The following is a 22,537-nucleotide window of genomic DNA, read 5'->3' on the forward strand; positions in this document are numbered from 1 at the left end:
TTTTAGCAGAGACCCTAGAGATAAAATGGAGATCGTATTTGCGCAGCAGTTTTACAAACGCAAATTTTTTGGAAAAAATACACTTTTGAATTAAAAAATAAGAAATCAGAAAAGTTAGCCCAATATTTTTTATATAATATGAAAGATGATGTTACACTGAGTAAATGGATACCCAACATGCTTTAAAATTGCCCACGTTCGTGGAATGACGACAAACTACAATGCTTAAAAATCTCCATAGGCAACGCTTTAAATTTTTTTTACAGGTTACCCGTTTAGAGTTACAGAGGAGGTCTAGTGCTAGAATTATTGCTCTTGCTCTAACGATCGTGGCGATACCTCACATGTGTGGTTTAAACATAGTTTACAAATGTGGGCGCGACTTGCGTATGATTCTTTTCTGTGTGCGAGCTCTGAGGGATGGGGCGCTTTAAATTTTTTTTTTTTTTATTATTTATCTTAAAATTTTTACACTGTCCCTTTAAAAAAAAATGTTTTTGATCACTTTTATTTCTATTACAAGGAATGTAAACATCCCTTGTAAAAGAAATAAGCAGGACAGGGCCTCTTTAATGTGAGATCTGGGGTCAAAAAGACCTCAGATCTCACATTTACACTTAAAAGCAGAGTTCCACCCAAAAATGTAATTTCCACTTTTCGGATTCCACCCCCCCTCCGGTGTCACATTTGGCAGCTTTGGGGGGGGGGGGGGGCAGATACCTGTATAATACAGGTATTTGCTCCCACTTCCAGGAATAGATCCTCGCAGTATCCGTGGCTATCTACGCCATTTCTCCGCTGTGTTTGGCAGACACCTCATTGTCGCTTTGCATGGCGCTGGCTTTATTTGATCGGTTCGGGCACTACTCGAGAATCCGTATAAACTGGGGGAAATCAGTACTTTTCCCCCTGCACGCCTCAGTTCCACGCACTGACATGTACCCCTCTTCAATGGGTGGACAAATTCACATACTTGGGAGTTAGGGTGACTAGCGAAATCACTGATTACTTGGAAAAAATATATAAATCCGTTGCTAAATCAACTGAGTGACAGGTGTATCACTTGGCGCAACCTCCCATTGACGCCAGTGGGTAGAGTGAACCTATTGAAGATGATCTACCTACCCAAATTCTTATACTTTTTTTTTTTTTTTTTTAGGAACACTCAGTCTTATGTCCCCAACATAGACGATTGGAGGGAGTCATAACTTCTTTTGTATGGGCTGGACGACCCCCCAGAGTGGCCAAACGCATACTCTACCCTCCCATTATCAGAGGGAGGTTTGGCTCTGCTGAACTTTCAACTGTACTACTGGGCAGCTGTTTTGGTCACGGTGAGATTGTAGTTCTCCCAGCCTAGACAAAACCCATCGGTGACGCTAGCGGCGGCCCGTTTTGGGCTCCTACGCGACCTTGAGTAACCTAGTATTTCGAGGCCCCAGGGCTCATCCCTCCCTGACATTGTCGATGCGCACCACGATAAGGGTTCGGAGGGTGGCCGGAGTGATCTATAAAAAAACACTCCGTATGGCTCCACATACACCTTTGTGGGGTAACCCATTGCTTCTCCACTTGTACAGTATCCCAGACCCAGCCATATGGGCCAAAAAGGGTATTGTAACCCTGAAACACGTAATGGTTGAAGGTAAATGTATCTCTTTTCGGGAATTGAGAAACAGATTCTCAGTACATGCTTCCTTTAGGTTCTGCCACTGGCAGCTAAGACACACAATGACGGCCCAATTTCTGGGCCCGATGGTCCTGGAGTCAGACACAATTGAGCGTTTCTTGACCTCCAGCGTCATGGGGAAACCATTGTCCTCCCTATACCTGTACCTGTCTGTGGCCTACGGCACTAAACTGACCCGTTCACTAGACAGATGGAAGGTGGATATTCCCACCCTCGACGAGGAGAAATGGGAAGAATGTGTTACAACCTTTATTCCCTCAATCATTGATGCGAAAGATAGGTTTATTCAGCTCAAGTTCCTTCATAGAGCCTATTATACGCCACAGAGACTGTCCCGCATATATAGTCAGTTGAACCCTAGATGTAAAAGGTGCGGTCTTGAGGTGGGTAGCTTCTGGCCAAATTACGCTTCTATTGGGAGGCAATCATAGTTACTCTGAGCAACATATGGGGAGTGCATATACCCTTGGACCCACTCGTGTTGCTGCCAAGTCGTCTGGAGGACATAGAAGGGTATAGATACAGTAAGCTCTGCTTGACCTTTGCCCTTTATTATTATGCACGTAGAGAAATCCTCCTAAGATGGAAATCAACAGATGCACCCACCCACTCTTCCTGGATTCAGTCAGTTAACTCAGTTCTGCCCCTATACAATATTACATATGAGAGCAGACAATGTCCACACAAATTCGATAAGGTATGGTCAGGTTGGATAGATGCGTGCGGTCGGTGAGTGGGGCTGGAGGGCACCTTAGTGTGTTCGTTCTCTCTATCTCTCCCTTTCTGCAGGTCGACTCAATTGCACAAACTGCCAGACCCATATGGCGGTCCATGCATGTGACACTGTGGGCGCGCTCCCGTGGGCTCGATGTCTGCTGGCGACGTGCAATCGCAGTACACAGATACATTTTTATACATTTTTTTTTGGATACGTTTTATAGCAGAAAGTATAAATATTGTTTTATTCAAAATTATCGGTCTTTTTTTGATTATAGCGCAAAAAATAAAAACCGCAGAGGTGATCAAATACCATCAAAAGAAAGCTTTATTTGTGGGGGGGGACATCAATTTTTTTTGGGTACAACATAGCATTACCGCGCAATTGTCAGTTAAAGTGACGCAGTGTTCAAGTCCGGGCTGAAGTGGTTAATTTTTTCTTTAAGAACTGCTTTGTTTCTTTACTTCTAAAGGTTTACAGGTGGAGTTGGGCTTTATTCTGTGTAATTCCCCCAAAGAAAAAGCACATGCACCTCTATACAGAAGCAGGGCAGTAGGGATTTACATCCTAACATTCTGTACAGTGTAACCAACTTCTCTCTTCTTCCTGCATCGCCAATTGAATCCAAACTACCAAGTGAGGTTTGAATCTTCATTGGTGACTGGGGAATACTTATTACCGTATATTTTTTATTATGTCAGGTATGGTGTGTGATTGTCAGAAAGGAAAGTGCTCCTGTATTACTTGCACCGTTTACCATTCATTAGCACAACAAGCTCACAATACAATAGACCAGGATTAATATCAAGACACAAGGCAACTACTTGTCTTACCACAATCAAAGCCCACTTCTCTCTGCTGTCATTTTTCATTCTTGGAACGGCAGTGATGAGAGCATTGAAAGTGTGTACGTCTCCTGTGCAGAGAAAAATAACATCTAGAAAACTTTTCCCCACAAAACAATGTTCTCAATAGTTATATGTAATGGAAAAACAGCCTGCTTGGCTTTATGAGAAACATTTCTAACAACTGAGGGTCTAGTCACACTTGACGTATGCTAAAAAGTCAGTTTTAGTGTGCTAGTAGGTGTCCATTCTTGGGGGGAGCAGTGTCTTGACGTGAAAGATCATATGAAGGGATTACATTTACTAAAACTGGCAGAATGGAAAATCTGGTGCAAATGTGCATAGTAGCCAATCAGCATCTAACTTCAGCTTGCTCAATTAAGCCTTGACAAAAAAAAAAAAAACCCAGAAGCTGGATTAGTCTCTTTGCAGAACCGCACCAGATTGTGCACTCTCCAGTTTTAGTAAATCAACCACTAAATATCCAGATGCCAAAATGGCTACAAACCATAAAATGGCATTACAATGAAGGAACTATGTATAGAAAGCACTGACCACAATTCAATTATCCGGTTACATTTGAAGATATAAAAAGAAGAGTGCAGGGCGATGTCAGCAACTAGGTGTACTTTATTACATTGAGGGAAAAAAGTATTTGATCCCCTGCTGATTTTGTCAGTTTACCCACTGACAAAGAAATGATCAGTCTATAATTTTAAATGGAAGGTTTATTTTAACAGTAAAAGACAGAACAACAACAACAAAAATCCCCCCAAAAAAACACATTTTTACCTTTTACTACAAACCTCCTGAGCCCGATTCTTTGAACCATATGCCCAAATGCTGGTGCTCACACTTCTCTTTGTTGTTTGCAGTGGCGGCTCGTGCTCTATTTTTTTTGGGGGGGTGGCGGCGGCAAACAATCCACCCGTCCCCCCCACCCCCATTCGTTCAAACCCCCAACACCCCCTCTTCCCCTCGCCAGCTCCTCCCCCCCGCCAATACGTTTGCGCGCGTGTGTGTGTGTGTGTGTGTGTGTGTGTGTATATATATATATACACACACACACACACACACACATATAATATATATATATATATATATATATATATATATATATATATATATATATATATATATATATATATATATATATATATATATATATATATATATATATATATTCACACTATAATTGGGAACTGTATTACTAATATAAAGATGCCCAACAGCTGCAGTTCTAATTAAATCTGAGTTTATTTTCGAGTTCCAACTGCTATAAAGACTCACCAGTTAGCCTGTTATTGAGAAGGTCTGTGTACATGTCGAATGCCTTTCTGGAAGCTGCATGCTGAAAAGATGAAATACAAAAAATGTTAACCACTTGACCTTTGGAAGATTTACCCCGCCTTCCTGACCAGGCCATTTTTTGCGATATGGCACTGTTACTTTAACTGACAATTGCGCAATCATGCAATGATGTACCAAATAAAATTTATGTCATTTTTTCCCCCACAAACAGGAGCTCTCTTTTGGTGGTATTTGATCACCTCTGTGTTTTTATTTTTTGTGCTATAAACAAAAAAAGAGCAAAAATTTTGAAAAACAATATTTTTAATTTTGTTATAAAACCTATCCAATAAAAAAAAATAAAAAAATAAAATTAAAATCTAAATTTCTTCCTCTCCCGCTACATACTTTTGGTAAAAAAAAAAAAAAATCCCAAATAAAGCGTATAATAATTGGTTTGTGTTATAGCATCTACAAACTATGGGATATTTTTATTTATTTTTTACTAGTAATGGTGGCGATCAGCGACTTATAGCGGGGCTGCGATATTGCGGCAAACAGTCAGACATGGACACTTTTCGGGGATACAGTGACATGAATACAGTGATCAGTGCTACAAATATACACCATCAGTGTACTAATGACACTGGCTGGGAAGGGGTTAACATCAGGGGCGATCAAAGGGTTAACGGTGTTCCTAGCCTTAGTTTTTGCATACTGAGAGAGGTGCTTTTACTAGGGGAAGACATAGATCCATGTCCCTGCTTTGCAGAGACACAGGACCCATGCCTTCCCTCCTGTCAGAATGGCAATCTGCCTTGTTGACATAGGCAGACCGCCGTTCTGCCTCTGTGCTGGATGATTGGCGGGTGCCAGCGGACATGAAGTCCTTGGTATCCGCAGATCAGCTCCCGCTGTGTATAATCACAGTGGGAGCGGGCCTCCGGCGGTGGCGAGCATATGCGCCCCTGACCCAGAAGTGTTGAATCATGTATTAGGTACGTGATCTGGGGCAGCAGTGCCACCTTGCCACCGTATATTTAAGTTATGCAGTAGACAAGTGGTTAAAGTGGTTCCTCGCATGAAGGTAAACATGGATAGCAGTATCTCAGGTCTCTCTGGCCATTCACTGATAGAATTTTATTAGAAAATGTTTATTTTCAGAATTTTCACTTGATTTTCTAATGGTAGTGTTGCCAAACTGATGTTTGCTTTTGACCTTAAAAAAGGTGAGAAAATCTGGAGGTGCAGGATGGATTGTTTTTCTCAAACCGATTCAAACTAATGTGATTTCTGTTTGGGGAAAAACTGCGCCAACGGTGCGATCTGACACCTACTGAGTCCACCAGACACAGCCAATGACTGATCAGTGTACCGGCTCGCTGCGGCACCTTCTGAGAGGACGTCATATGACATACAATCAGGAGAAAGCACCTGCTCAGCCAACAATCTGATATAGGCCGGGTGGGAAGGTGATAATATATGGCCAGCTTAATGCTCATAGAAGCATTCTAGATTAACCCCTTGCCACCCAGGCCAATTCTGACACTTCTCTCCTACATGTAAAAATCATAATTTTTTTGCTAGAAAATTAGTCAGAACCCCCAAACATAATATATATAAGTTGCAATGACCACCATTTTATTTTCCTAGGGTCTCTAATAAACATATAAATATATATTTGCGCAGCATTTTTTCACACGCATTTTTTTTTGGAAAAAAAATGGTTTCATGAATTAAAACAAAGCACTAAATTTAGCCTGATTTTTTTTTTTTTTTTGCATAATGTGAAAGATGATGTTACGCCTAGTAAGTAGATACCCAACATGACACGCTTTAAAATTGCGCACACTCACGGAATGGCGCCAAACTTCCGTACTTAAAAATCTCAATAGGCGATGCTTTAAACATTTTTACAGGTTACCTGTTTAGAGCTAGAGGATGTCTTTCTTGGGCTAGAATTATTGCTCTTGTTCTAACGTTCGTAGCAATACCCCACATGTGTGGTTTGAACGTCGTTTACATATGTGGGCGTAATGTACGTTTGCTTCTGCAAGCGAGCACGCGGGGACAGGGGCGATTTACTTTCTTTTTTATTATCATTATTATTATTTTACATTTTGACACTTTTCATTTACATATCTTTTTTGATCACTTGTATTCCTATTACAAGGAATGTAAACATCCCTCGTAATAGAAATAGGGCATGACAGGTCCTCTAAGTCCCCACATCTCTCCTCTAGGCTGCAAAGCCTAAACAAAAAAAATAAAAACAAAAACAAAAAAAAAAAAACAAAAAAAGATCTTGGCTTCCCTGCCGAGGCAACAGTAGTGTTTACAACTGCCAAGGTCAGACATGACGTCATAACATTGCGCTCGGCCTCCGAAGGTCATAGAGATGAGCGCTATGGTAAACAGCCGCTGCTGGCCGATTTATTTTCCTGCTCACCGATCCGGTAGAAGCACCGAAGGGTGGCAAGGGGGAGGGGTGATGTACCCTCCTGCCGCCTGTAAAAATAAACAAACAATCAAGTGGTTGAACAGCCACAATTGTTGTTTTTACATTGCAGGGAATCACCGGCAGAAAAAGATGATGATATCTCAATGATGCCTATAGCTGTAGGCATTATTCAGCTATCCCCACTCAAAATCTGCAACGTCGTTGGGCAGGAAGTGGTTAAATTCTTATTTGTAAAATAAGATCTCTTTTATAATAATGATATATCAGTTTATAAATGCATAAACCTAAAAAATTAAAATAAATCAATTATACCTTACAAATATTCCCCAAATCTCCAAACCACCATAGTTTCCTTTCAACATGGCCCTCCAATTCTAATCATTAGTCAGTGTTGTAATAAACAAGTGATACCTTCACCATCCCTCGAATCATGGTTCGGAAGGAATGCGCGTCTTTTTCTGGCATTAGGTTAAAGATTCTCTCTGCATTGTTGTTATCCCTTAAAACAAAAAGGAGAAAGAATAAAAAAAAAAAAAAGGCACAAGATCCATACAGCAATCAAAAAAAGGATCATTTCTGACCATGTCATTGTACTATAACTGCATTTTATTATATAAAAAGACTTACTATGACCTAAAACTATAAAATGTTTATTGCAGTCAAACAGTAATAAACATAGAACATAAAAAGCCATTTAAAAGCATTTGCTATTTAATCACTGAGGTCTGGAAAGGTTTTACCCCCTTCATGACCAGGCCATTTTTTGCTATTCAGCACTGCGCTACTTTAACTGGTAATTGTGCGGTCATGCAACGCTGTACCCAAACAAAATTTGTATAATTTTTTTATACACAAATAGAGCTTTCTTGTGGTGGTATTTGAGCACCACTGTTTTTATTTTTTTTTTTTTTACGATATAAAAATGCAAAAAAAAAGAAGACTGAAAATTTTGGGGAAAAAAAAACAAAAAAAAAAAAATTACTAAATTAATAAAATTTACTTTCTGCTATAAAACATCCAATAAAAACATAAAAAAATAATAAAAAATTCTTCATAACATGCGCTGTGGCGCATTGGAATACATTGGGATTAAATGCAAAAAATAGTCCAAAACTCGTACAACTTAACGCATTAGCAACCATAGATTTCGGCTTGCCACTGAATAGTGTCTGATTTGTGTAATGCAGTTTGTTGCAGCCCAATACACATGGTGTAAATGGATCCAAAGGTAAATTTCAAAGCTGAAAACTTATGCTAGATTAAAAAAAAAATGCATCTTTTAAATGCTATATTTTCATGATATCCTTCAAAAGCCATGACCTTTTACTCTGTAATGTTTTATACATAAATGACAGATTACCACCATAACAGACAAAAAGGGTCCTATGTGCCGCACATCATTGCCCTGTCAAGACCCTGGGGATATGTGAAGTGACAGCATCAGCCTGGGCTCCAGCCAAGCCACACCCACCCAACGCATTTCACTCCACCCCCAGAGCTTAATCATGGGGATAAAAGATTGACACCATAAACAGTGCAATACCTCCAACTCTTCACTTCTGGCATATTCTGGAAATCTAGACGCTTCTGGCCATTTGCCTGAAAGAAAAAAAAAAAAAAAAAAGAAAAAATCAGATCCCATCAGATACAAAATACCAGAGAAGTAAGCACTTAGAAAACAAGGATTTTTTTTTCAACAATGGGAATAAAAATAGGATGTCTTGATTCCAGTTGTAAGTCAATAAAAAAAAAATAATATAACACCTTTTTATTAAAAATGTAAAGCCAAAACACTGTTTTTTAATAGCATGGAGCGGTTACAACCTCTGGTTATTGCGGTCTGTGTTCCTCTGAACAGATTCATCATCTCCAATGATCTTGATGCCCATTGTCTCTCATACTGTACAGAAAGTGATGAGAAGTCCCAACATTTTGTGAGTTGTCACAAGAACCAGAGGTGAAAGGAAACCTCCCAAAATCAGTAGACCTGTTTGGGAGAAAACTGTCCAAGGATGGTCAAACACACACATTGCTAAAGGTTTGTCATATATGGCTCGATTTTCTCTCTCCCATCAACACTGACTGTGTTGATGAGGGAATCCCTCCCGCAGAGCTATTGTGTTCTCCCAGTGGGGCGGGGGAGGAGGCTGTCCCTGCTGGGAGAAAACACAGCGAGGCTACAGCCGCTGGCAATAATCACATGAAAAATCCGACAGGCTGGTTGTACCCAATTGATTAACTTGGGTACAATCAGCCTGCCCATACATGATTCGAATCTCGGCCGGTCTATGGAACCGTCTATGGCCGGTTTAACAGATTCCTCCATCCATGATAAACAGAGAGGGTGGGTGAATCTCCCCTGCCGACTATTGTATTCTGACAGCTGGAACCCTCAGTGCATCTTACTGAATGCAGTCACTGTTAGGCTGACAATTGAAAGAATTTTGTTGAACCAAGTGGTGCCAACAAAGACACTTCCTTTGGAAAGATCTTCATTCATTTCCTATTGTGTCTTTGGGGAAGAAAAGTAAAAGTAAAATCTCCCCGATAAAAGACAAAAAAAAAAAAAAAAAATTATAAACTGACAGGGGTCTTAACCTTATTCTAAAACGAAAAAAAACCCCTATTTTGGCTCTAACTAGTTAGAACAAACAGGCCTAATTAAACGGTTTCAAGCATAGAGGTTGCTCACTGATTGGATTACTTGCTTTGACCCCATGGCTTCTAAATAAACGCTTCAGGGGCTGTATGGAGATGGTAACATGATGCACATTTGGTGGACCTACCCATTTGTTATTGCCTTCTAGTCCAAAGTGTCTGGACTAATATCTAATCTATTTGATACATAGATTAATGGAAACCCATGGATCACACATCTACATTAATTAAAAAAAATTGTGCAGAAATTAGCTTAGCAGCAAAACAAGTCTTTTCATAAAAAAAGGAAAATATCACCCTTTCTTTAAAAGGCAAAACTAGACTGTGTGGTTTTATGATTAATGAAAAACTCGCAATTTGAATGATAACCACAACATTGTGGCTGGGAAACTTTTTTAGTTTTAAAATGTATTGCCCTGCCCATGTGCGATGTTCCTTTCAGTTATAAACTGAGCAAGTTGTTTTGTCAATTGAAAAAGACACCTAAAAGACTGTTTTAAAATGATATTCATTCCTGCCCATCACCTGCCATAAAAACTGAAGAGCAAATCAACCACATCTTATCTGCAACCAGATGTTTGATAGCCTTAAAATGGAAAAAAGATTTTCTCACCATCAAAAGAATCCCTCTATTATCACATTCATGATGTGTTGTGGAAATTTTATGAAGATGTATTTGTATTGTCACAGTGTCTCCCAGTGTTAGCTCTCCCGCAACCTGCTCTAAAGAGCTGACTGGGGCAGACTGAAGTTAGGTTGTGGAAAACTTCCTGAGGTTGGAGAGAAGTGTTTGCAGAGTGAGGATATGTCCGCCGGCGAAATGGCCCCTGTGCGATGCACAGACGTTCGTCTGGGGGCGGGGGGATTATCAGATCAACATATTTGAGGTGCCATGACGTACACCTGCAGATAAGCTCCCATCAGCAGGAACAGTAGTCATTGGTTGTTGTATAAACTCATATTCTGTGTCGACATTTACATCCTATGTTGTCATATCCTGTGTCGACATTTACATCCTGTGTTGTCATATCCTGTGGAGGAAGCGATTGGCTGTTGGGGCAGGGCTTCCTGTTTGTGACTTCCTTTGTGTGTGTGAATAAAGGCAAGAGCCTCTGCCCAGGAGGGGCAAGTCGTGCTGAGATGAGGACGCAAGCATGGTCATGTCTGTTTACTGGGGAAATGCGGGAGACATGGGTTAGGTATCATGCATTGTACCATTAGACGAAATGGGCGCTTATTAGCACAAAAGAGTATGGTGGTTTATCCACGACACATGGAATACCTAACAGCTAGACTGAATAACTCCATTGATAAATGTAATAAAATCTGGCGTCCTTGGTATATCTTGGACATAACTTTAGCTCTGAATGCTTAAGGAGAATCTCCATTGCAATCGGGTTCTTCTGGCAGGGAGGGAGATAGGACTCTCCCTTATCCTGTGCTTGCAAACTCCCTCTACTTTACCTTCTTCTACTGTCGTTCTATATTTCTCTCTTGCATTTATTATACCTTACATTTCTCATTCAACTACAGCCAGGTGGTTTCAATTTTAGTGGTATCTGTTACAAGTAGATCTTCTGAAAATATTTTCAATAAATATAAAAAGTATGTATTTATTATTTAAAGATAAAAATTAAAAAATGTATGGACTGGCTCGTTTGACTTTCTTTTCCCCAAAGAAAGATATTGGGTGGGAGGGGGCCACCTACAGAGTGGATTTTGGCTGGTTCAACAAAAAATTTGCACAGTGTTTATCAGGGGTGTCCAACCTTTTGAACTTCCCGGACCACATTGGAAGAAGAGGAATAATCTTGGGCCTCACATAGAATACACTAACAATAGGAATAGCCGATGAGCAGAAAAGGTTGGGTAGATTACAAGTTAATAATCACGGATATAGAGAAAGTACCCGAGTAATAAAACTTCATTTTTTTTGTAATATTTTTTATTACAAAAGTAAGAGGGCAACAAAACTAGTGCGATATTTGACACGGTTTTTGATAAACGAACGCAGCAATATCCGGTTCGATGGATGTAGCAATTCTCAATGAATTCTCAAGGTGTTCAGATATTTTGGTTTTAATTTTCCCCTTTGTGTTTCATCCTTAAAAATAGTTGCTCAAAAATATAAGTGCTGGCAAAAACTGATGACATGAATAAGGTCCGATTGTGAAGAGTGGGATATTTTTCTTTGGGAAGATTACTAAACCCAGAACCTGCATTCACTATATACCTGGCCTCACACAGAACATGGAAATGCAATTATTTTAGTAAATATGAACTGATAAATACCTTTTCTCATCAGCAGTGTATAGCAGTCTTGTGACTTGTACCAGTTCTTAGTAAAGCTTGTAGAAGGAGTTTTCATCCTCCCCTGATCCTCTGTCTGAACAGTGCCGATTGGCCCTGTGCTGATCACATGCACTCTCCCAAGAAAAAAAAAAAAAAAAAAAAAAAACACAAACACACACTCAAGTAAGCTCATGTGTGTTCGCAAACGGCACGTGTAGGAAGTCGGCACTGCAGAACGCTAATCAAAAGCGGTGAGACATTGTACCGATGTGCAGCTGCAGAGATCGGGAAATGTCTCACTGCCTGCGATTAGCGCTGTGCAGTGTCGACTTCATGGCGAGCTCTGCACGTACAGTTTGCGAACACGCCTGAGCTCATCCTTACTCTGTGTGCAGCCCATCCCCTGGCTCTGTAAATATCAGGTTATTTTTTTAGAGACAGTGGAAAAAAGGAGGATCAGAAAGACAGGATCAAACAGCCTTTATCCACTTCCGGACCGCCCACCATACATATACTGCGGCAGGGTGGCCCAGCTGTGCAAAAAAGCGTACCTGTACATAGTTTCATGCACGAGATACTGTGGGTGATCACAGTACAGAGGTGCAGAACTCGGATCTGCCTATGTAAACAAGGCGGATCCCCATTCTGACAGGGGACAACATGGAGATTTGCTGTTCCTAGTGATCAGGATCTCTGTGTTGTCCCAGTGAGCCCATCACCCACACAGTTAGAACACTCCCAGGGAACACAGTTAACCCTTTGATCACCCCCTGGTGTTAACCCCTTCCCTGCCAGTGTCAATTATACATTGATCAGTGCAATTAGTTAGCACTGATCACTGTACTGGTGTCACTGGTCCCCAAAAAGTGTCGCTTAGGGTCAGATTTGTCCGCCGCAATGTCGCAGTCCCGCAAAAAAAAAAAAAAAAAAAAAAAAAAAAAAATCGCAGATCGCCGCCATTACCAGTAAAAACAATTAAAAATAAATAAAAGTCCAAGTCTATTGCCTATTTTGTAAACCTTATAATCTTTGCGCAAAACCAAATCAATATTTCACTTATTGGGATTTTTTTTAACCAAAAATATGTAGAAGAATACATGTTAGCTTAAATGATGAATACATTTGGGTTTTTTTTTGTTTTTTTTTTTTGGATATGTACTATAGCAGAAAGTAAAAAAAAATATATTTTTTCAAAATTGCCACTCTTTTTTGTTTATAGCGCAATAAATAAAAACCGCAGAGGTAATCAACTACCACCAAAGGAAAGCTCTATTTGTGGGGCAAAAAAAAAAAAGACGACATCAATTTTGTTTGGGAACAACGTCGCACGACCGTGCAATTGGCAGTTAAAGGAACGCAGTGCCGTATCACAAAAATATGGCCTGGTCATTAAGGGGGTAAACCCTTCTGTGGCTGGTTATACACAATGCGGAGGATTAACCTCTTAGGTTCCACAGTGAGTATAACAAGCAAGCTTCACTGCATATACACACCGATTTTACTTTTGTGGTTTTAGTAACACTTTAAAGTCCAGTAAAGAGACAATGTCAAATTTTAATTCGGCTGCATGTGTTTGCCAAGTGTAAAAGCATTTTTACAAACATCCCCCCCTCCCCCCCCCCAAAAAAAAAAAAATCATCAACTTAACTAACTTTACGATTTTGTGTTGGGCCACATTCACAGCAGTCTTGGGCCGCAGGTTGGACACCCTTGGTGTATAGGCTATAGATTTGCTGAAGTGGTAAAGAACATCTTGAAAGGCAGAGTGACAGAAAGATAAACTTATCAGTCTGTTGCTTCTCCTTTCACTGTTCAATCACAGGGTGGATTAGAGACAAGATCTGTGTGTCCCAACTACAGTTTTTATTGCCATCTGTGTCCCTCTGAAGATTCACCATCTCCAAAGATCCTGATGGCCATCGTCTCTCATACAGAAAGTGTTGAGAAATCCCACATAAGTTTTGTCACAGGAACAGGAGGATGGGTAGACTTATCCTGGAGACAACTTTCTAAGGGTGGTCATCCACACATAGATTTCTAACAGATTCCTCCATCCATGCCACACAGAGCTGATGGACGAATTTCCCCTGCTGGCTAATGTATTCTGACAGACTAAACCTGCAGCTGTTAGAACTGCCAAACAGTGACTGCATTCAACTGAATGTAGTCACTGTTTGGCCAACAATCGTAGGATCGACTTTTGCTGAACCAGGTGCTGCCAACAGGGACAATTGCTTTGGAGAGATGTTCATTTATTTCCTATTGTGTTTTTGGGGGAAGAAAGTGAAGGAAAATCTCCCCGATGGAGTAAACACAAGCCGAATAAAAACTGACAGGGGTCATCAAGTGGTTTAAAAGGCTCAAGGTTTGTTATCTTCATGCATTTTATTCTAGAAAAACCTTTGTGCAACAGCCCCCCTAATGCTTACCTGAGCCCCATCGTGATCCAGCAATGTGCACAAGAGCCTCGGCTCTCCAGGGACCCTTATTCCTCATTGGCTGAGGCAGCAGCAAGAGCCATTGGCTCCCACTGCTGTCAATCTCAGCCAGCGAGCCAATGAAGAAAGAAAAGGGGCAGGGCTGAGGCTTTCTGTGTAAATGGCCATGAAGAACAGCGGCTCAGGAGAAAGCTTGCCTCAGTGGCCCCACAGCAAGCCACTGGCTCTGGTGGCACTCAGCAGGAGGGAAGGGCCAGAAGCAACAGTGGGAGATCGGAGAAGAGGAGGATCCGGGCTGCTCTGTGCAAAATCACTGCATAGAGCAAGTGGGTATGACACGTTTGTTATTAAAAAACAAAACAAAACAAAACAAAACAAAAAAAACCCAAGCCTTTAATATCACCTTTTTTCTATAAAAAAAAAAAAAAAAAAAAAAAAAAGGTCTAATTATATGGTTTCAAGTTTTAGGTTGAAAACAGGTTCTAAATAAAATTTGCTAAATAAATGCTTCAGGAGATGTAAAGAGATTAGTTATTCTGGTCCAAATTGTTTCAAATAATATCCACTATTTGATACACAGATTTAGAGCACACTTCTACATAAAAAAAAAAAAAAATCAATCATTCTACCTTCGCAAAAAGCAGCAGAATATATCTTCCTGGCAAAACAAATACATTTTTTTTTCCAAAAAAAAGAAACTATCCCTTTCTTCAAAGGCAAAACTAGAATATACGGCTTCATGATTAACGAGAAACTCTCTAGCATTTTGAAAGATAACCACAAAATCTTGACTTCTGTATTGTCCCTGCCCACATGCAATGTTTTTTTCAGTTATAAACTGAGCCAAGCAGTTGCTTTGTGAATTAATTAGGGCACCTACAAAAAAGCCGCCCCCCCCATGGTATCCATTCCTGCCCCCCCCTCCTTGATTGGAGGGGCCCAACAGAGCCACCCACAGAGCGAATTTCATCTGGTTCAGCAAAAAACAGTCAACATTTGCACAGTGTCTAAGGCTTTAGATTTGCTGCAGTGGCAAAGATTGTACTGATAGGAGGTAAGACAAGAGTGAAAGAAAGATAATCTCAACAGTCCAATGCTTCACCTTTCACTGTCCAATCACAGTGTGGAGGAGGGACAGGATCTGTGTTTCTTAAAAGCAGTAGCATTTTATTGTCAACGTTATGATGGAAATAAATGAATAATACATGGATAGATAGAGAATTATTTTTTAAAACATATTTCTTTCCCCCCCCCCACATATGTAAATTAGGCGATTGCCTCGGTTCTGTCTTAACTAGAGGGCAGATAACAGGGAAGATCTCAATTTGCACAACAACCAAATGGATCAATGCGAGTTACAGAACCAAAACACTTTTATAAAAACACAAAGCCATCTACGTATAAAAGTTTTCATGCAACTTTCATAATTTTCCTTTAGACTCCCCTTTTAAAAACATTGGGAAGATAGGGAGAGCATTATGAGAAAACATTTATAAATAGACCCAAAGTGTTGATGGTAGGTCAGCATAGTTGTGTTGTGTCACCTGTGTTTAAGGCCCCTTTCAGACAGAGCGGAATCTGTCAAGCGAATCGTCTGCTCAGCAGGGGGGGGGGGGGGGGGGGCTTGGGGGGATCACTCCATTGATCAGGCAGATGACAGGTCTGTGTCCCCTCCGCTATGCAGAGCAGACACAGTCTGCTATTCTCTATGGAGCCAATCGAATGTAAACGGACTGCTTGCCTGTTTCCATCCGACTGTCATCCGATCGATGAATGGGGAGCGGATCCCCATCTGTCGGTTTTTAGTGGACTGGATCGGATGCTGGCGGGTGTCAGCGGACACATTTCCGCTGACATACGCTGCCCCACAGAGAACAATAGGTGGTCCAATCGGTCCACTGGTATGAAAGTGGGCTTAAACTACAATTCACCATGTATGGCTGTCAGAACACCTTCCTTTGGAGAAAAAAAAAAAAGGCAGTTACAGAAAAGCCATTAACCAATCACAGCCTTCACATCTGTTTGATTTTAGAAACAATATAAAATGCTTCACATTCCTGTTTCCTCCCCACTTAAAACACTTGTACAATACAATAGTGACTTACATTTTCATTCTCCTGGTCTGGATTTGTCTGGCTCTCCGGTGCAGGCTCTCTATCACCGTAGAAGCACAGAAGATCTAGAAGTCTATTTGTGGTCTCTATAGATGGTGGTGTTCCTACAAACATGAAAGAATATCATTAGATTCACATTCTATAACAACCAATCATCCTTGTATGGTGCATTGGGAGGATCCAAATGGTTCTTTTAGACACCAAATTTTTTGGTTAAAGGATAAGTTCACCTTTTGGAACATATTACATGTTCGACCCATTTTTAGGGTGGAACATGTGACATGTTCCAGCTTCTGCCACCCCTCCCCCTGATTCCCCCTCCTCGATGTGACAGCAGGCAGGGGTTCTTCTCCCTGGACCTGCTGTCACAATTTAAAAACAGCGCGGCTCCACCCACAGGGCCGCGTCATTCATTTACAGTTTGCTGTGAAAGAATGAACAACTACTGTCAGCCACCACGTCTGACGGCTTGTAGTTCTGAATGAACTACGAGGGTGCTGATGAGTGTTCTCATAGTTCATTAGCAAGCCCTCCATCTTTAAACAGAAAGCCTGTATAAAGAGAAGCTGCATGGCTTATCTGCAGAATGCTGAAATTGCACCCCTGGTCCACTGATCATGAGAGTAATGCTTTCCAGGTTCCTGCAGGAAAAAATAATAAAACGTACATTTTTTTTTTCCTGCAAAAATATGTGCACTTATTTTTTTCTTAAAAGGTGAACTTATCCTTTAAAGCCAGGAGACAGACCATCTGTACACTCCCATGACCCTTGATTCCTTCATTAAAGCCAAGAGACAGATCCTGTGTACACTCTCCTGACCCTTCAATTTCTCTATAAAGTCTGGAGACAGACCCTGTGTTTGTTCCCTGGTCGGAGCTTAAACTGTATTAAAGGACATCACTGCTACCCTCAAAGTGAGTCTTGAAAGCTCACCCCCTGATCCAATCATACTCTTCTATGCTCCCCTGAGTCGCTATTTCTCCATTAAACTCGGGAGGTAGACCCTGTGTACGCCTCTGACAGTTATTAGCCACTTGACCTCTGGAAGGTTTAGCCCCCTTAACCACTTAAAGTGGAGTTCCACCCACTTTTACAACTTTATCTTAAAAGGAATGACAACCCCTCAACCACTCAATTTTGGATATTTTCTATTTTTTTCCCCCCTTACTTACCTTTTATGAAGTACCTTGTGTACTTCCGCCCTAGCCTCCCTGCGGCCCAATGTGTCACGTCCTCTTCTCCCCCGCTGCCTTCTGGGACCTTTGTATGTCCCAGAAGATGACGGGGCCATTCAGGAAGTGCCGCACAACTCGCGCATGCGCAGTAGGAAACTAGCAGTGAAGCCTGAAGGCTCCACTGCTGGTTTCCCTTAGTTGGAATGGCGGCACCTGCACCCGATCCGATGGATGGATTGGCCTCGGGGGGCCGACATCATAGGCTCCCTGGACAGGCAAGTGTCCTGCTGTGTTTGTAGCTGCTGACTTTTCCAAAAAAACTTTGCAGCTGGAACTCCGCTTTTAAAAAGGACCGGGCCTATTTTCAGACTCTGTGCTTACAAGTTAAAATCATTTTTGTGTTGCTAGAAAATTACCCTAGAGCAGTGACGGCGAACCTTGGCTCCCCAGATGTTTTGGAACTACAGGATGCTCCACTACACTGCAGAGTGCATGAGCATCATGGAAAATGTAATTCCAAAACATCTGGGGTGCCAAGGTCCACCATCAATGCCCTAGAGAATAAAATGGCGGTCGTTGCAATACTTTCTGTCACACCGTGTTTGCACAGCAGTCTTACAAGCATTTGGGAAAAAATACACTTTTTTGAATTAAAAAAATACAACAGTAAAGTTAGCCCAATTTTTTTTTAGATTGTGAAAGATAATGTTAAGTTAATTGATAAGTTAATTGATACACAACATGTCACGCTTCAAAATTGCACCCGCTCGTGGAATAGCGACAAAGTTTTACCCTTAAAAATCTCCATAGGTGACGTTTAAAAAATTGTTTGTGAACACGGTTTTCATATGACTTAACTATGCGTTCACTTTTGCGTGCGAGCTCGGTGGGACGGGTCGCTTTAATTTTCATTTACTCAGCTTTTTATTTCGATATTGTCCTTTATAAATAAAATTTGGGTCACTTTTATTCTTATTACCAGGAATGTAAACATCCCTTGTAATAGAAAAAAAAAAAAAGAAAAGAATGACAGGACCTCTTAAATATGAGATCTGGGGTCAAAAAGACCTCAGATCTCATAGTTACACTAAAATGCAATAAAAAAAAAAAAAAAAATTCCCTGCTTAAGAGCATTGGGCGGAAGCTACGTTGCTTCTGCCCTCCAATGCTATGGAGCCGAGTGGGGGCCCATCTTCCCCTCACTCGGCATCCAGGCTCAAAGAAGAGCAGACGCGATAGTCTCCGCCGCTGCCAGCGGCTCCAGCAGGCAGCGGAGACGACTGGAGCGCGGCGGGAGGGTGGGGGCCCTTCACCCGCCACTGATAAAAGTGATCACATGGCGAATCCGCTGCAAAGACCGCTTTTATCTGAAAGCAGACCGAATGCTGAAGAGGAGGACACCAGGGTTATGGAAGCTAGCTGCTGCCATAACAACGATACTCTTCTTCCAACTGCCGACGGCAGGAGGTCCGTAAGTGGTTACCAGGCCATTTTTTGTGATATGGCACTGCGTTACTTTAACTGACAACTGCGTGGTCATGCGACGCTGTACACAAATAACATTTTTGTCCCTTTATCCCCACAAATAGAGCTTTCTTTTGGTGGTATTTGATCACGTCTGCGCTTTTAATATTTTGCGCTATAAACAAACAAAAAATAAATAAATATTTTTTACTTTCTGCTATAAAACACATAAAAAATAAAAATGTCTTCATCAATTTAGTCCACTATGTATTCTGCTACATATTGTTGGTAAAAAAAAAAAATCTCAATAAAGCGTATATTGATTGGTTTGCACAAAAGTTTTAGGGCCAGTTTACACCACATGCAGTCCAGTGCGTTTTTTTTTCTGCTTCAAAAACGCATGGCAAGTAGGTTAAATGGCTTTCAATGGCATAGTTCACACCAGTGCTTGCAGTTCCAGAAAAAAATAGTAGAACATGCTGTATTTTTCCTGCACTGGAACGCTGTAAAACGCACCAAAAACCCACTGGAAAACACATGTTCTTATTTAAGGTTAAGAAAAAAAAAGGGGGGAAAAAATGCACTGGTGGACTGCACAAAACGCACCAAAAACGCGTCAAAACGCGCATGCAGAAAAGCACCTTGGACGCATCCAGACTGTGTTTCTATAGTGTGAACTGGCCCTTAGCATCTACAAACTATGGGGCTATTTTTTTTTTTTTACTAGTAATGGTGGCAATCAGCGACTTATAGAGAAACTGATATTGCGGCGGACAAATCGGACACCTTTGACACTTTTTGCGGACCAGTGACACCAATACAGTGATCAGTACTAAAAAATATGCATGGTCACTGTACGAATGACACTGGCAAAGAAGGGGTTAACATCAGGGGCGATCAAAGGATTAACTGTGTGCCTAGGTTGTGCTTACTCACTGTGGGGGGGTGCTTTGACTTGAGGAAGGCAAAAATCCGTGTTCCTGCTTTGCAGAAACACAGGATCAATGCCTTCCCTTCTGACAGAACGACAATCTGCCTTGTTTACATAAAAATAAAAAATAAAAGGAAAAAAGCATATGTCCAGGTGCAACCTCACTGGTCTCGGGGGCACAATCAATAACTGAAAAGTGCACAACGGTGTGGTATAGAAAGGAGGTCCAGCAGTTCAGGGGAGTGCAGGCATTTGTCCAAGAGCGGCTGGGGTCACTTGGGTGGGGGCAATAAAGAGCGAGTGAAAAAAAAAAAAAAAAGGAATAGAAATAAAAATAGGGCATCAGAAGGTTGATCCTGTTGGGGGGAGCAGGAGCAAGAAGTATAGGCGACTCCAGAATTGGTCTTGGTATGTCAAGCTAGGCACATATGGGAAAGAAAGAGCCTAACTCATGTCTCAAGAGTCTGCAGGATCAAGGCCAGGGGTACTCGTTCAAAAGGGGGAACAAGAGTGACATCCACAGAAGGGTTAGGTGGGCGCAGGACCAGCCTCATTGCGGTGCTCCAGCCAGGACAGGACCACAGAAGGATCCGTCCCGGATTACGAGAAGTCGGGCTGGGAACAGCATAGCATAGGCCAGGTGGTGGATGCATAGTTTCCGCTTTGCCTCTGTGAATTATGCCCTTTTCTTTTGTACTTCGGCGGAAAAGTCTGGAAATACTGCGACATGCATGTTGCCAAAAGGGATATTGCCTCTCTCACGGGTGAGGCGTAGGATGGTATCCTGGTCACGGTAATTCAGGAGCTTGGCTATAAAGGTGGGGGGGGGGGGCGCTCTGGTCGGCGTCTCTGCTGAAGGTTTTGATGAGCAGGTTCTCGAGGAATGTGGGGGGGTCTGGGCCTTCAGGCAGACCCACAAATCAGAGGTTGCATCTGTGGAGCCTGTTCTCCATGTCGTCCTGCTTGCTAAGGACTGCATTGAGTTGATACTGTAGCCACTCGGTGGTGACCTGCAGTGGCGGGATTTCATCTTCCACGTGTACGATCCTGCGCTCCGTCTCAGTCACCCTCTCCCTCAGCTTGTGGATATCTTGCCGAATAAGATATATGTCAATCTTTACCTCCTCTATTTTAGAGGTGAGGGTTGTCTGGCATAGTGAGACGGCTTCTAGGACTCTGGCAGTGTCCCCCAAAGGTGGATCCTCCACCCCCTGAGTGGGAGTGGCGCCATCTTCCGCCGCCATGTCACGCTCATGGCGAAATCTGTTGAGCTTTGCCAGAGCCTCAGAAGCCTGTTTCGGAGGCAACATACTTGCGAGCATAGTGTAGGGTTTTATGGGCAACCTGTCTGTGCAAAATAGGCAGGATTACCCCCCAGGATCGGTATTAAAAGGAGATGTCAGCCGAAGCTCTCACTCTGCACACCCTACGCCATGCAGCTTCCCCTTCTACACTCCCCTGACCCTCTGTTCCTCTGGTAAAGTCAGATGACAGACCTTGCAGGGTTGATTTATTAAAACTGGAGAGCAAAATCTGGTGCAGCTCTTCATAGAAACCAATCAGCTTCCAGCTTTTATTGTCAAAGCTTAATTGAACAAGCTGAAGTTAGAAGCTGATGACTACCATGCACAGCTGCACCAGATTTTGCACTCTTCAATTTTAGTAAATCAAACCCTGTGTGGTTGTACGCTTTTCGCTGGAGCTTGACAGTGTTGAGGACATCACCCCCTACCTCAAAGTGACAGAGTCTTTTGAATGCGCGCACCCTGACAAAATTTATAGTCGGCAGCAGCTGCACTATGACAACTACCTAATTTCACCAGAGCGGAAGCTCCAGAAACACACCGACTATCCAGGCCAATTGATACCGTTCAATTATAAAAGTTAGGTATAAAAAACAGAAAAAAGTTACAGCAGAAACTAGACCGACAGGTCCATCGAGTCTGCCCGTTAATTTTTTTTTTTTAACACATGTTTTGTATTATTTTTGTTTGTTTTTTTTGGGCTAACTTTTTTGTCCAAGTATAAGCCCACGTTCACACTGAGGTCTGACAGACATCTGTGCTGGTTCATGCACAGATATCTATTCAAAACACTCCTCCCCCCCCCGAAGTCACCAAAAGTAGTGCAGGAACTACTTTTGGGAATCGGTGCAGTGCCGATTCAAACTGTGCCATTGCCGGCAATTGGATCCGATTTGACATGTCAAATCGGCTCAATGTGAATGTGGGCTAAATCTAGGTTTAGCAAAATAAATTTGTACTTGCACTTTTAGTTACCTCACGTTGTCCATGACCTCAATTAAAGTCCCAAACACCCTTCATTTCGATTTCTTGTAACTAGGGATGGAGACACCTTTTTAGGTGCCTCATTTAAAGTCCCAAATCCCCCTTCTTTCTCCATATTGAAAAGACCGAAAATAGTTTGTACATAGCTGGTTCATTAGCAGATGAAGTAAAA

The 22,537-nt window shown here is 41.7% G+C and overlaps 1 protein-coding gene across 1 annotated transcript in view; it reads right to left on the bottom strand.

Moving 5' to 3' along the window:
- The window catches only part of PTCD3 (pentatricopeptide repeat domain 3), an 86,696-nt gene that overhangs the window by 47,580 nt on the left and 16,579 nt on the right, over positions 1-22,537 (bottom strand). The window contains exons 8-12 of the mRNA XM_073610980.1: positions 16,498-16,610; positions 8,548-8,603; positions 7,416-7,503; positions 4,544-4,604; positions 3,242-3,324 (exon numbers count right to left, since the gene is read on the bottom strand). Of these exons, the coding sequence (XP_073467081.1) occupies positions 3,242-3,324; positions 4,544-4,604; positions 7,416-7,503; positions 8,548-8,603; positions 16,498-16,610 (401 nt within the window). The remainder of the gene's footprint in view (positions 1-3,241; positions 3,325-4,543; positions 4,605-7,415; positions 7,504-8,547; positions 8,604-16,497; positions 16,611-22,537) is intronic.

This window comes from Aquarana catesbeiana, linkage group LG01 (assembly GCF_042186555.1).
Source record: "Aquarana catesbeiana isolate 2022-GZ linkage group LG01, ASM4218655v1, whole genome shotgun sequence".
In the NCBI taxonomy this organism is placed as follows: domain Eukaryota; kingdom Metazoa; phylum Chordata; class Amphibia; order Anura; family Ranidae; genus Aquarana; species Aquarana catesbeiana.